At 40.1% G+C, this 15,100-nt stretch overlaps 1 protein-coding gene across 5 annotated transcripts; it reads right to left on the minus strand.

The window, feature by feature from the left end:
- Window positions 1–917: 917 nt before the first annotated feature.
- Window positions 918–14,599, minus strand: LOC103474586 (uromodulin-like 1). 5 transcript variants are annotated; one of them, XM_008425674.2, is made up of 6 exons: window positions 14,419–14,599; window positions 8,238–13,461; window positions 6,072–6,305; window positions 5,099–5,255; window positions 1,970–2,099; window positions 918–1,708 (listed from the first exon to the last, which is right to left on the minus strand). In XM_008425674.2, the coding sequence occupies exons 1-6, from the start codon at window positions 14,459–14,461 to the stop codon at window positions 1,542–1,544; spliced, it is 5,955 nt and encodes a 1,984-aa protein (XP_008423896.1). In that variant the 5' UTR covers window positions 14,462–14,599; the 3' UTR covers window positions 918–1,541. The 5 variants fall into 5 exon arrangements, with proteins under 5 accessions (XP_008423896.1, XP_017163558.1, XP_017163557.1 ...); XM_017308069.1 differs by having other exon boundaries at window positions 8,250–13,464; XM_017308068.1 differs by having other exon boundaries at window positions 8,238–13,464.
- Between the last annotated feature and the right edge of the window lie 501 nt (window positions 14,600–15,100).

The following is a 15,100-nucleotide window of genomic DNA, read 5'->3' on the forward strand; positions in this document are numbered from 1 at the left end:
TTATGGCTCAGGGATTCTTTTCACTTCTCTTCGTTCCTGTTTGTTGTTCATTTCACCTCAGCCTACCAGTCTGCTCCCCGCCCCAGCTGTTGATCATTTCCTTATGTGTCCCTGCCAGCTCCTTCCCCACCTACATCTGTTTGCCTGTAGTTGCTTGTCCTGGTTCTTTTGTCATTTCCACTCCCTCCTCTTTATGTAAAATGTCCCTGACTTGCTTTGTTCTTCACTGGTTCTTTCTGTTATGACCCATTACTAATCTAAACTCATAACTCAAACCTGCTCCTGTTTTTTGTAAGTTTTCTGTTTGTTCGTATTTATTTGCGACTCCAGGCTACATTTTGGTTTTACCGCAAAACCACTCAATTTCACACAGGCTTTCCCCCTGTGTGAAAGCCTCAAACATTTAATGAATAAACAGCAACATTAAGACCAGGCGTGGTACATCCTGGTGCTAATTCTGGTTGGGCTCACTGCCCAGGGTGCCACAACTTGGGGTATGGAAGGAGTTTTGTATTTCTGTGTCTCATGTCCATGTGTCCAGCTCTTTGACTTGTGGCTACCAACAGTACATTGGTCTGGTTTTGCATTTGTTGAGTTTTTTCGGAATGCAAGATAATCTTTGAGATTTTCAAACACCCTTTGTTGTTTCAGTGATAATGAAAAATATATTATCCATCTGTCTTTCGAATCAGTATGATTAGTTTCTGATTGCTCTTTACGTTAACTGTCTTTTTTTTCTTTCTTTTTTTTTCAGAACAGGCTTTAGGTTTTTGTTTCTGCCTGCTGGGTGGTTGTGGTTGGTGCATCAATGAAGTTCTTCTCCAGCCCTTCATTCATGCAAGAACTGCTGAAACATAAAAATACCAAAAATGAAAATAAACATCATTAAAAAAAAAAAAAACGACTATTCCACACCATAACACTTTAAATGTTAGTTTTAAGGATTCAGATTAAGGACCTGGTTACTTGTTGCAAGTGTACACAAACAAGCCATCCATGTCACTTACTGTATGACATATTATGACATAACATTGCAAAGCAAACACTACAGAAGCAGTGTGGCAACAGCTTAGCTGAAAGTGACATTTTCCCATAACGATTTGTCAAAGAAGCTCAATAACGACTTTAAACCACAAATGCATACATCATATCAAACTATTATTTCCAAGTTATCCATTCATCCAAGTGTTATAGGCAGGCCTATTGATTTCCACCCAGTGAGAGAAGAGATCAGAGCAGCTTTTCTATTTAGGGCTGGTGTTTATTTTCAGCAGATGATAATAAGACTTTTCATGGTTAAGTGTGAAATTTGACTGCAACAGCTGTGTCACCTGTGCGAGGAGGTGTGAATTGGATTGCACCTCATTGTGTATTCCGTCCTACACCGGGCGGTGAGTCCGGCCGCTTCTGCTCTGCGCCTAATATGATTGACTGCCCCCTCTGTCTGTTGACTAATGTAATTGTTTGCAGCTATTTTGGTGGGGACTTGATCAGCATAATTGGCAGCGGTTCCTCCTTGGTCACGGTGAGATCAAGTCGCCTCACGGGCGTAGGCAGCCGCAGCAGGCTGGTGACGGAGCCGCGGAGCGGAGCAGCCAGATGGCCCGCCGATGGTAGGCCAGCCACACCAGCAGCAGCACCAAAGAGACGAGGGAGACGCCAACCACCAGGCTGACAAAGACCAAAACCAGATCCAGTTGTGATGGATCTGAAAAGTCCCACAGAAAAATAGACAAAAAGTATTTCTTGGTGAGCTCATAAAGGGCCAAATGCGCAGTATATATATTTCGACACACAGAGCCACTTAACAGTGTGGCTCCATTCTTCACACTCCGTTGACAAATGGCACAGTCATCTCTCATTTCCTGTCCTGGAGCATCTCCAGTCCATGCTGTGTTATCTCAGATTGATTGTCGGTTTTTTTGTTTTTTTTTTATTGTTTTTTTTTTTGCACTCGGCTAATAATTACCTATCTCCGTGGGGAAGGTTGAATTTTTTGCTTGTTTCAACACCGGCCCAAAGGATATGTGATTTCGAAGATTGGCCGCGACGGTGTCTGCACCTTCAGAAGAAAATGCACTCCGCTGCTGAAGGCATTGCTGCAGGAAAAAAAAAAACATACATAAGAGTAGGAGATATGATGGAGGAGCTGCAACCCAGGAAGAAGGATGTTTGTATTGACTTTCAATTACAAGAGAAATGCAATAACAATCTATATAAATATTTATCAGTGTGTATTTTAAAACATTTCAGTAGACTATTTGTTGAAGCCTCTATTTGATAGACAGCATGGAAAGTAGAGTTGACCTTTGAAGGTGGTGCGTTCTTTTAATCATGTTGTGTTATTATAAATAGAAGGGTCATTTTATTAAAAAGAATCAATAGGAAAACACAATTTTAAAGAAGCAAAGTAAAAAAAAAAAAAAAAAAAAAGGGATATCTTTCTTTGTTCACACCTGCAGGTTGTTGGTGCATTTTGCCTCATTTCCCAAATAACCTCAAGGTTGCTGATGATCAGACTTTCTGTAGAAAAGCATCGTACAGTTCCAGCAACTGTAAGTTCTCATATGTTATGTCTGTGTATACCATATGTGAAAAGACCCACCTTCTACCTCTACTAGTGCTGTTAAATGTGTTATTTATGCTTTTTGAGATGTTTTCCCTCTTTCGTGTTGTCAGACAGAAGCAGCTTAATTTGATTTGATTCTAGCATTCTGGCTGGACTTTTGCTTAATCACGAAGAACGTAGTTGATCAAACATTAAGATTAATCAATTATCTTTTTATGCAGTGGCAGGCTCCTGTGGATAGATATTTTACTTTAATAAAAAAAACCCATCAAGTTATCTTTGTTTCATAAAATTTGTTTCATGATGTGAACACCGAAGGGAAAAAAAATGCACAAATTTAAAACTGACTGCTAAACATGAAAAAAACACTCAGGGCTCTTGGCGTGACTCTGTCAATGCAACAAGTAAATATTTTTTCTTCAAAGCGACATGTGTAAAAGTGCAGTGAGAATGTTTGTGTCTGAGAAATCATTCAAGTGATCTAGTCACGCAGGAAATGACAGAAATAGAAATAGATACTAAACAACAACTAAAATTAACAACAAGATTGAAAGAAAACAAACGTTGGATGTTTCACTTTGAAATGCCAGTTTCTCTCTGAATAATTTCTAACAATTTATTGTTTGTTTTACTCTGTTCATTTTAGAAATGTATCCCTCATTGTGCGGCTTCACAGCTGCTTTTGAGATGAGGTAAGACTTTGGGAATATGGCTTTATGAAAAGAATAAAATATTATAGATGAATCCGGTGTTTTCGGGAACAGCACAAGAGTAGATCACAGGTCTGAGCCCAGAGTCTGCTTTGGGATTTACCTTTAAGTTATATACTCATTTGTACTCTTCTGATTTCTATCCTCTGCACAATACTCTGTCGCACAAATGTCAAAAATCTAACTTATTTTGTTTACTTGTTTTCCACAAAAAGGTGTTTGATCTTATTATGATTTCAGAGCCAAAATGAAGTCTCCTTTACATTTTTGCTTTGTTATCAAGTCCATCTTCACACAGCTGTGCTCACATATCAGTTCATATCAGTTCAGCAGTAAATAGACGACAGTAGACGACAGGCTTATTCAGGCGTATGAAATTGTCCGTGTTATCTCTATCAATCTGTTTCTTGTTTATTTATCTCAGGGGGATTTCCAGGAAAACAGGTTTACGACAGAAACACGCCTCTCTCTTCTGGGGTATCCCAAATCATTAAAAATACACAGAGCATTTCATCTATCTGCACATTTTGTGCTCCATCTTTCATTGAATGACACGAGAGGAAACTTGGCACTGCTCTGCTTGAGGAAGAGACTAATCCCAAACCCAGAGGGACCAGTCCACCTTTTTTTTTTTCCCCTCTTGAGAAAAGGAGCTGACTAATGTTTGCTGCTTCACACTAGACTGCAACTCAGCTAGCTAACATCGTGCTTGAAGACACTAATGGAGCCAGATCATCTGCGAAAAAAAGTAAAATGAGACCCTGAGGATCCCAGAACTGATTCCATCCCCTCAAAACTATCCCTTGAGATCCTGTTGATAAATAACCCACACAAGATTGGAGATAAATGGCAAAGTCCAATCCACACGGGTAAGAAACCCAGCTATGTACACAACTTTAAGTAACCAAGTGGATAGAAAAATCACATAGAAAAATTTGGCTTGCATAGATGTTTAGTTATGCACACGTTGAATTATTTGTATGCAAATCAAAGAAAAAGAAAAAAAAAACAAAAACTATTTTTGCATGTATTCAGCGTATTCAGGAAATTGTGTGTGTATTTTTAAGAATGTCTAAATGTGTAAAAGAGTGAAAGTGATTTAAAACAGCTATTCAAACCAGAAACATACATTAACCAACAATCACATTCACATTGAGCCCATAGCAGCATTCGAGACTTTGCTGTTCTGGGATCTTTAGAAGCGCTCTTTTAAAAATAGACCTCTGAATGAGTCTCCAGAGTTTTTCACCCGGCTTCACATTTAGCCTAAAAGACGTGCTTGTCAGATGATTCACAGTTTTCTATTAAATCAGACGAGTGACTGCAACAACACTGAGTTATAGAAGTTTCTATCAAAGCATCCGCATCCTTTGCTACTCATAAAAAAAAACAAAAAAGTGTTTCTGTTACTTTGCAAAGCTCTCTTTCATCCTAATGTCATGTTTTAAACTGAGTCCTTGGCTGTCAGACAGAACGTTAACATTAGACTCTGCTAAACGTTTTGAAAATCAGCTTCCAGAGAATTGCTATGACAAGATTTTATTTTATTTTTTATACCAGCTACATATTTCATTTCATTTTTGATTTACAAAAAGCAATTCAACTTTGCATATTTTAGCACATGTCAACCCACCTTTGTCTCCCCTCCTTTCTCTCTTTCTTATTTATTCCCCAAAGCCAGTTCATTCTCCATCTGTCATTCTCCACGCTTCGTAGCGTCACACTTTAGCCTGTTACATTTAAATCACTCTCAGCTCATTCCTTCGTTCCCCTTACATTCATTGCACCGCAGTGCTCCGTGAACCCACTGCAATCTTACCCTTTCACAGTCAGAGTGGTTCCTCAGGCAGACACTGAGATCACAGTGTAGGTACACCACTGAGTAATTAATCATTTGGAAGAGACTGATGGTAAAGCTGGCACTGGTTGACAAGGCGCTGGGCAGCGGCGTGATCCCCGGCAGCTCCGCTCCTGGCCTGAGAGACGAGCACAAATGGATTTTATAAACTTGGTTGAGATGTTTCTCTTGAAATCAAACCGAAGGCTCGGCCGACTCCAGAAGCCAAAGCCGCACTGATTAGCAGACGTGAAGGCGGCGACAGAGTGCAAAAAAAAAGATCAATATTTAATAGTGGTGAGAGGTGAAAGCTTAATAGCAAACAAATCATGTCAGGCAAAAGTCAGCGTTAAGAGTTATAATGGTTTGACATTGGTATCATCACATTTAGTAAGGATGCTGATAGTAATATTGGAAAACGTTATCAAATCTTATACTTGAATTGGATTTCTTACAACCTAGGGGTCAGAACTTAAGAGTAACCCTAAAATGAAAGATCAAAATTGCTTTTAAAGAGAGAACATTTTGTAAAGCTGTTGTTTTCTTGTTTAAACAAAAATGAACTCTTTGTTTATTGGCACGTCGACATACTAGTTGGTGCATTTTAACAGCGATGTGTCTGAGTCTCCAGGAGAGCAACACATTTCGATCTCTTTTTCTACGCTGGCACGAGACAACATCAAGCTGCTCGTGTTTACTAAAAATATTTAGCCATTCAAATATGTTGTTGTCCTCTGAAGTGATTTACCTTTATGAGATATCACTTCTTTTGTAAATGAGCAAAATTTCTCGTGTTCCAATAACCATCGAAAATCAAACCATCTATATTTAGTTCACATATACATAATTTTTGTCTAAAATGTCCCAGTTTAACTTTACTTTCAGTGAGCTTGCTCACAGAAAAACACCAACACAGAATGTTTTCATCCGCCGTTTTTGACTCGTTATAGTTTACCTGAAAAAAAGGCAGTGGGTGGAGTTGTTGAGGTCCAGCTGACGTGTTGGTGACAGGCAACAGGCGGTGACGCCAAGGTTTATCTGACTGTTGTTTGTCTTCAGATTGATGATCACTCTGAGGTTCCCTTGGGCCGGCACCACATCGCCAGGCTCCACACTTCTTCCCATCTTCAGCCTCATTTCTGCGGTGTAGTTTCCACTGCCACAGATGTCATCTGAAATTTCTGTCACACTAGAAGTGGATCAATATCTCATTATTGTTTGCGATTTGTAATAGGATTTATTGTCTATTTTAAGGGATGTTTATGTGAAATCTTACAAAACAATTTAATTTATTCTCACCTTTTTCATAGTTTACATCTTGACATATTTCCTTTCACACAGCAAAATTTGACTTTACAGATAAAGCGTCATGCAATCCTTCACCATATATCCTTCACCCTTATAGGACGAATGGTAATCATGAAGTGTATGGATTGAAAATTTGGTGTCCATCAAAAAGCCTCTTTGCAGAAAGAAAGTCGACCAACAGCCTGGTGGCTAGCCCAAATGGCGATGTCATTAAGCTAACATGCTAAGACTAATTAAATTTAGCAGTCTTTTTTTTTCTTCATCTTCATGAGAACAAAATTTCATAATGTCCAATGAATCCCTTTAAAAATGACTGTTTCGACTTCTGAGACGACTGGCAGGGATTACTACACTTTCATGCAGTGTTCAAATGTTTTGAGATGCACCAGTACAGGGCAGATGCCGAAACACTTTGATGTACACAATTTCACAGCACGGTTTCCACTCTCTTATATAATGCTTGTTGTGAAGCTCCAGCAGAGTTTCCTGTGGCGTGCCAGTTATTTCAACACAGAAATTACCTGTCTTATTGACTGCATTCTTGCGTTTACCCTTGAGAGACGTACCAGAAGATAAAAGAGTAAGTGAGCAGAGAATAAATAAAAGATGGATAACGCATTGTCATTAGGATTGTATCAGCGGGAAGTTTGTTTCAGACAAAACAAAAACAGAGTTGCTGCTTAATAAATTAAACGAAAACAACTGATGCTGAAATCGGTAAAAACTAAATGCAGAATCCATGTAAGATTATTTATGGCGATTTGCATCAGGATTTAATTTATAGTTCCCTGTTGAGAGATTGTATATATTCTTTGCAGTGGGTTGTGTCAATTAGTACGGTTGAGGGAGGAGTGGGAACATCTAAGATAAATGCATTTACGTTGTTGCATTCAGTGGTTAAAATGATTTATGATAGTAATTTATAGAATAGTCAACAGCTCAGCTCTGTTCCAAATGTTTACCAAGCTCTCAGTGCAGTCTGACCAAAACCCATTTCAGAAGTTCAAGTATTTCAACCCCTCAAGGTAAACCCGGGGAGGATCCACAAAGAGCTGCTTCATTTTTATTTTATTTATTTTTATTTTTTTTACTTTCCTGTGCTCACAGAGGAAATGAAAACATCTGTGATGGACTTGTGTCTGTATTCAGAAATGTTTGATACGATAACGGTAGAATTTTCCCACCTGCTGAATTTAGTAGCGGGTGGATAAAAATCATCAAAAAAATGTAAAATAAAATAAAACTACAGCCGTGCCATCTGCTGACGTTGGTCCACAGGTGTCCAACAGCACATTTTAAATCACTTCATGATTCCCTCTGCCGCTTAGTGGACATGATGATTGTAATTTCAAGCACAATTTAGTGCTGCTCACCAAAAATGCAAAAAGTACCAAAAACTGCTCTAAAGATCATTGGATTGCTGCTCATTTTGTGCAACTGCTGCACAGTGCATCACAAAAATACTTTTTGATAAACCCTTTTTTTTTTTTTTTGTAAAAAAAAAAAAAAAATTAGTTCAGTTTTATATTTGAGCTATGAGAGAAATATTTTTTAATTAACGATCAAAATAAAGACGAACGTGTAAAATGTGTCACTGTGTACATTTTAATTCACAGCTTGCTTTTAAAATTACTATAATAAGTCTTTTTTTGGACAATACTGTAATTTCTTCAGATGCACTTGCAAATGAAATCCAGTGAATCAGTGGGCTGTGTTAGAATGTCTGGCATACTTAGTATAAAATGCCTGTCTACCTTCCTTTAATCTGTTACCAGGTTAATAATAGAAATGGTAGAAGACGTAACAACATTACCCAGAGACATACTGATGAGGTGACGTCCTTCTCCTCTGGTTCAGCCTTGCGAGCTCTGATTTAGTCTGCGGCTCTGACACTAACAGCCTGCTCCCAGACTCCGGGCTTGCCGTCTCGTCCTTAGCATGGGCACGCGGTGACCTACTGACATTTTGTTCTGCCAGCATCCTGGCTCTGCCTGCTCTTCTGTCTAATTGTGTTTTGGTGTTTCCTTCAGCAGGCAGCGTCTTCTCAGAGGACTTTATTGTGGTTTCCACAGCAGCCGCTCCAGACTCAGACAGTGTGCCCTCTGTTGCGACAACTCCAAAGGTGTTCTGAAAGCGTCTTTGTGTCGTTGTCGTCACAAACCGAGTCCACTGAGGTGCGTCTTTTCTTTCCAAATGAACAGTTTCATCTGATGTACTTTTGGCCTTTGTGGACGCCGTGTCATCACTGGTGTAGTCCTGCTCCCATTTACTGGTGACTGATGAATGCAACACTTTGAGCTCGACAGCCTGGGGTGCAGATTTTCCAGGTAACGAGCGATGAAAGCTCCAGTTGCTTCTGGATTTTGTTTTATTAGCGTTTTGGGCAAGGAAATTATTTTTTTCTGGGAATCGCGTTTCGAACGTTTCCTTTGTGGGATCAATCACGACTGCCTCAGTAGTTTTACCAGACTTTGTACAGCCAGAGCTGCTACAACTGGTTGTATTAACAAACTCTGTGGGTGGGATCTCTGCAAGAGGTACAAAATCTGTCACATGACCCAAGACTGCTTGGCTTATTGAGGTTCTTTTGGGCACCGTGTGGTTCTTATGTTTTTCTACCCAGTCTTGTGAGTGCTCTCCATAATTATTCACAGGTAGAGGAACTGATTTAATCCCTTTAAGTGATAAATAGCTCATTTGTTCAGACGCTGCAGGTGTCTGGACATATGACTCTGAAAAGCCAGACTCTGCCATATTAATAACGTGTGATAACGCAGTCGTAGAAAGCAGGGCATGCTGGCCTTGTTCGGCAGCTCGTGCAAGAATCTCCTCCTCTGGCTGCTCCTGCACACTATGCGTTTCCATTGTTTTTATTCTCGAAACAGCGGGGGTGAGCTTGTCAGAAGTGTGAGTTATGGGAAGCTCTCTCTGAGTCAAAGGATTGGTACGAGCGTAGGGCTGAGATCTGTGCTCAGCTGCATTCTGAGTTAACTTCTTGCTGTCTGGCAGAGTCCCACTGGTGGCCAACAGAGATTTAAAACCTCTGAACTCAGTGGGAGTCTCTGTCAGAGAGACAAAGTCAGCAGTTTTATTTGCGTTTTTCTGAAACTGAGAAACAATGTGTCTCGCCTGGTCAAAAGTCTGGCGCGTAATTTTGTGGATTGCATGATCAGTGCTTGAATTCATATTTGTAATCAGGTCTGAATTGTTACCCTCACTCTGCTGTGACAGAGGCTGGCTGTTGTGCCTTACATTCGTCTTTGCCAAGCGATGCTCAATATCAGACAATGAGTTAGGCCCATCGTCAGACTGTATTTTAGGCCTTTCGGGAAGATTATCCGTCTGGAAAATCGTGGTCGTGCCAACTCGATCGATCGTGTCAGCATCATTTGTGTCGTGCCCAAATTTCCCATTTGTAGCCATCGCAGTGTACGGCATGGCTTGTTCTAACTCAAAGCGCTGATGATGCTTCGCAGTCATAATTATATTGTTTGCTTCATCTTTGCCACCAGCAGTAGAAAGGTCACTCTGTTTAGTCTCGTTCTTAGTCTGAAGGGAAGTGGAGTTGAATTCATCAGTGTCATTAGCAACATGTTTACTCTCAACAGTCGTACGTTGATCACCTGCGACTCCATCTGAATGTCTCACAACGGATGTCATCGTGAGCATAACATCTTTCTTTTTTCTTTTACTTGTCTCACCAGCGGCCGCCAACGAGGACTCTCTGCTGTTGGATCCAGGGACAAAGTGGGCCTGCTGTGATCTAGTCAGCTTCTGCAATCTGTAGATTACAGTCAACCTGTCACCACTTAACGTCCTCAGTTTCATCATCGGTGACACGCTTTCGGGAGAAAAACCATTGATTCCTGCTGCAGGGATGGTGGACGACGACGTGGTCCGTGCCTGTGGAAGTCTCTGCTTGTTTTCCGCAGCGGGAGTATGTAAAGTTTCTGGATGCGATGCCTGCTCTGACACCCTGGAGAGACATGTCTGGCCTGGAGTTATGTTAGGGCATGAGGAGGAGGAGTGACTCCTCTGAGTAGCAGACTGCCCTCGGTGAGGCTGAAATGGGCCCACAGAGATGCGGGGTTTAAATGACAAGACTGCGACTGTGGGTGTCTTTGCGGATGAATCATCGTACATCTGCTGGTGTATGGATGGCGCAGCATATTCCGCATGCCCTTGTTCGTTCGCTGTGTGCAAAACTGCTTCGGCCCTCTGAACAGGATAGTTCAATTTATGCTTATGATCTGTGTTGCTCTGAATAATTGATGCATTGAGAGAACCGCTCACGGTAAAGTGGGACTCGGCTCTCTGAAATCGGGTTGTGAGTGAAGGCAGTTTAGCTGCGTTAGCGGCCCTCCTGCTTAGGGAAATAAGTGGCGTAAACACAGAAATAGATCCAGACATTTTTGACGCGGCAGTGGCAGGAAGCGTAACCTCAAACTCTTGAGAACTTGTTTCCTCCGGTGGTAACATAATGTCTTCTTTTGGAAGCTCCTCCTCCCTTAGATCTGGTGATCTTACAGATGGGTGTGGCAGCTGGCGATTGCTTGTCACCTCGAAAGAAAATGACTTATTTGTTAGGTCTCTTATTTGTGAAGCATTTTCACCCAGATGAATACCCTTGTGCTCAGAGCCGTCTAACTCTTTAATCAAACCACGACAGGGAGACAGCTTTTCAACAATGCGCTCTTTGTCTCCGTTAAGTTCTTTCCAATTTGTTGCCGGTTCAGGGGGAACATTTGTCACGTCCTCCTTCCCAATATCCTTGTTAAATTTTCTGTCCTCCCCACTTCCAGCTTTTGCTCCGTTTTCCTCCAAAACCTGTCTCTGCTTTCCAGCAGCATCCAGGGTTGAATTCTGCGTATTTATTTTAGTCACACCTTCTCTTTTGGCGCCTCTCTCATCCTTGACTTCACCATGTTGTGTATTTTTGTCATGTCTCAGAAGTACATGCTCTTCTCTGCTTGTCTTGCTGATGAACTCTTTCATTTCTCCAGCCTCTCTATGTGTGCTTTGCTTTATCTCTGCTGCTCGTTTTTCAATTTCAGGATCATCTAATTTTAATAATTTCTCCCTTTTGTTTTCCAGGATTTCATCCTCTGTGAGAAATATTTTTGTATTTTCTCTGCCGTGGCTGCTGTTGGACTGAAGAGTGTCTTTGTCCTTGTTTTCTGTAACTACAGTCAAAATGTTTTCTTGCTCATCTCTAAGCGTCAGACTGTGAATGTTGTGTAAGTCTATTAATTTGCTATCAGGCTTGTTGCCTTCAGAATCCCTCCCCTCAGTGATTTTTGATTGAGTTTCTTTCTGTTTCTTATTGAAAAACATACTTTTTGGTCCCGTTAATGCAGACTGAGAGATGTCAAAGTCAAAGACCTTCAGCCTAACTTTTCTTGTAGGAAAAGTTGAAGTTTGTACTCTGGTCACCGCTGTCGTACTCGCTGTTGTTTGGAGATTAGCAGGAGACTGTTTATGAGTGACAGATATGAGCCTAACTGTTAAATCCTTCGGTAGCAAAGTCAATATCGACTGTTTGGCCTGAGACGTAGGTTTAAGTTTTGTTTGGCTGTTTGATACAGAGATGAAAGTCCCAGCTTTTCCTGTCAGAAAACCAGACTTGAGATTTTTGACTGTGGAAACAGTTGGCCTGCGAAGGGTGAAGGGTGTTACTGCAGCAAGAGCTTCGATCGAGTTCATTCTTGTAGGATGTGAAGCAGTGCCGTGAGCGCGACCTTTTGGGAGAGGACTGTTGAAACTGCTGAGGGGAGCAATGAAAGGCGCATTGCTCACTGGCCCAGTGCTGATGTCCTGATTTCTCAAGCTTGTTGAGAGACTGTGGGAAGCCTTTTCCTCGCTCTGAGTGAAAGGCATTGGATTTGACTGAGGTTCCCTTATGGAGACATTTTTGTTAAATGCCTCTTGGTGTCCATGTTTTACTGGTTTCTCACTGGTGTAAGAAGGCTTTGATGAGGGATACTGCGATATGGATGTTAACTTTGGACTTGCTGTGACAAAGGTTTTGCTGAAATAGGTACGACTTGATGGTAGTGTTGTGAATTTGTGTTTTTCAGATGACAGTTCAGCAGCAATATGAAAGGAAATATAAACAGTTTTTCTCTCAGTCTTATTATGGGTAAAAGGAAGAGATGTGTGGTTGTAATTTATTGCATTTTTGAAAATGTTGCTCTCTTTGGCCTCTTTGCTTTTCCCAGCTGAAAACGAATGGAAACTGTTTAATGAAGCAGTAGGGCTGGCTGCAAATTTCTCACTGGACATTGCTTTTCCATCTTTCAGACAGGTCAAACACAGGTCTGTCACATAAATTCCTTTCATTGAATCTTTTGTTGGATCAGCTTGGAGGATGAACTGCATTGTACTAGACAAATCCTCATTTTCTCCCAGTTTTCTTATGCTCTTCTCTTGAGGTTGTAAATCATCACTGTTGTTAAACAGCTCCGTCAGGTTATCAATTACACGAGGAGGAGATGCAGATGGGATCGGAAGTAAAAGTCCTGTATCAGCAGATGTGGGAATAACAGAGTTGGCATTTCTGCGGCTCCCGGTTGCACGCGGCACAAAAAACCAAGGAGGGGCTTTGACTGCCTTGGCAGACAAATGGACATGTGGCTCAAAGGTATCATTCAACACCAATGCAGCTCGTGTGGAAGACGAAACAATCTTTGCGTAATCAGAGTTCAGTGGGACTTTTGATTCTGAATGGAAAGCTGTTGATGATTTTAGAGAGCTGTGCACATTACTGGAGAGAATATTTCCCATGCTTTGTAAAGTAGTGGCTAACGATGCGGTTGGCATCCCCTCATTAGGTGGCTTTAGTTTTGTGTCAAACACGTTTGCCTTTGGAAACTCAGCGGTCGGCTCCTCCTCAGTGCCTCGGTGTGTCGTCTGTGAAGGTGCTGCTTCTGTGCCACGAACAATTGTGATTGTTTTTTCCAAAAGCCTATAGTTTGTGACAGCAGTGCCTTTTGTTTGTTCGGGGAGGTAACTTTGGAAATCTTCTTGCTCTCCCGCAACTACTAAAAAATAACAAAACATGTCAATCAAATTTTATCCTCAAAGGATGATTTTATTTTATTTTTTTACTACTTGTAGTAGTAATAGTAGTATCGAATATAAATGAAACACAAATAAAATAGAGAGCTGATGCAGGCAAAAACATATTATGAAATATGTTATAAAAATAGGTGAGCTATGTGCAAACATGGATAGCAGAGGGGGAATATCTTTAGCGTTGATTTACTACATTTAATCATACAAATTCCCCAGTGGCAATCACTTGCACTTTATTCATTTTTAATTACTGATCACATTAATTTAATGGTTTCTATGACCTCCATGCATTGGAGCTGTAAATTAAAAAAAAATCACAATGCTCTTTGCTTCTGTGGATAAAGTGATTTTCTATAAGAAGGAAGAAAGCAATGTGAAACATAAATATAATTATTTTCTTAAGATGACATATTTGTTAATGTTTGACATGTTATTGGTTTACGTTCAAGAGCCTCGATGGCATATTAAATCATTTAAATCCTGCTGTGACTGAAATTAATTTAGTGAACTGGTGACAGATACTAGATGATGTGTGACTGATTAGCTGATTATTAAACGTCTGGTGATTTATCAATTAATTGTGGTGCTAACACTAGGCGGTTTTGTGATTACGTTACATTTTGTTGTTACACATTACACTGTAAATTAGATGGAAGTGGAGGATGACAATTTCTACATTAATACATAAATGCATAAATTATAACATTGATCTGTTGACATTTTTTCTGTTCCTGATGTTTCCAAAGTTACAAAGTTATAACCTAAGAACTAGATCTGCCAAATAAAACAATCAACAACCATTCAACAAATCTACAACACCAACAACATTACTATTTAACAAAGGTTTAAAAAAATCATTTGAAAACAAAGGTCATTTTATTCCATCTTCACCCCAAATTAATACCAAAAATATTACATACCAATAACCAGGAAAACAAGCGGAAGGGAGGTAAACTTCCACATTTCAGGTTTTGTCTTTTAGCAGTCACTATAAACCCAAGTGAGTAAAAGCTCTTGGTGGTCCGTTATGCACAGGGTTTCAGCTGTTTGCAGATATATCCGCATGGAGCCTGATACTGTCGTCACTTGCCAGGTGGCTGTTCTGTGAACGTCATTATCACAAGGATCACATTTCTCTGTAGGTTTTTTTTTTTTTTTTTGTTACAGGTGATCTACAGCGTCAATGAATTTGGAAAATAAAATCAAAAGTAACTGATTAAGAACTACAACAAAAGTTTATTATAAAAAAATTATTGCTACGTGTGGCATTTCAGTGACTGATCAACATGCGCCGTTAACGTGATGGTTATTCATTTGTCCACTGCAATATACTTTTTTTAACCATTTCCTGAGGTAAAATGTCTATGCAGCTTAAGAGATTTTTAAAAATAGACATTTTGTGACACTAATTTGAATTTATAGTGGATTTTCCTTAATTCATATAATCAGACATTCTCCCATAAAATATTAATAAATGTCTTTTTTCTTTTTTAATTGCATAAAATCACCAATTTTTTTGCCATTAACAAGGTTCTGACATCCTTCTTGCTCGACATATTTTAATTGGTAGGTCCGGCACTGAACTGAGTTTCCAGCATGGTT

Source organism: Poecilia reticulata, linkage group LG13, assembly GCF_000633615.1.
Source record: "Poecilia reticulata strain Guanapo linkage group LG13, Guppy_female_1.0+MT, whole genome shotgun sequence".
NCBI lineage: Eukaryota > Metazoa > Chordata > Actinopteri > Cyprinodontiformes > Poeciliidae > Poecilia > Poecilia reticulata.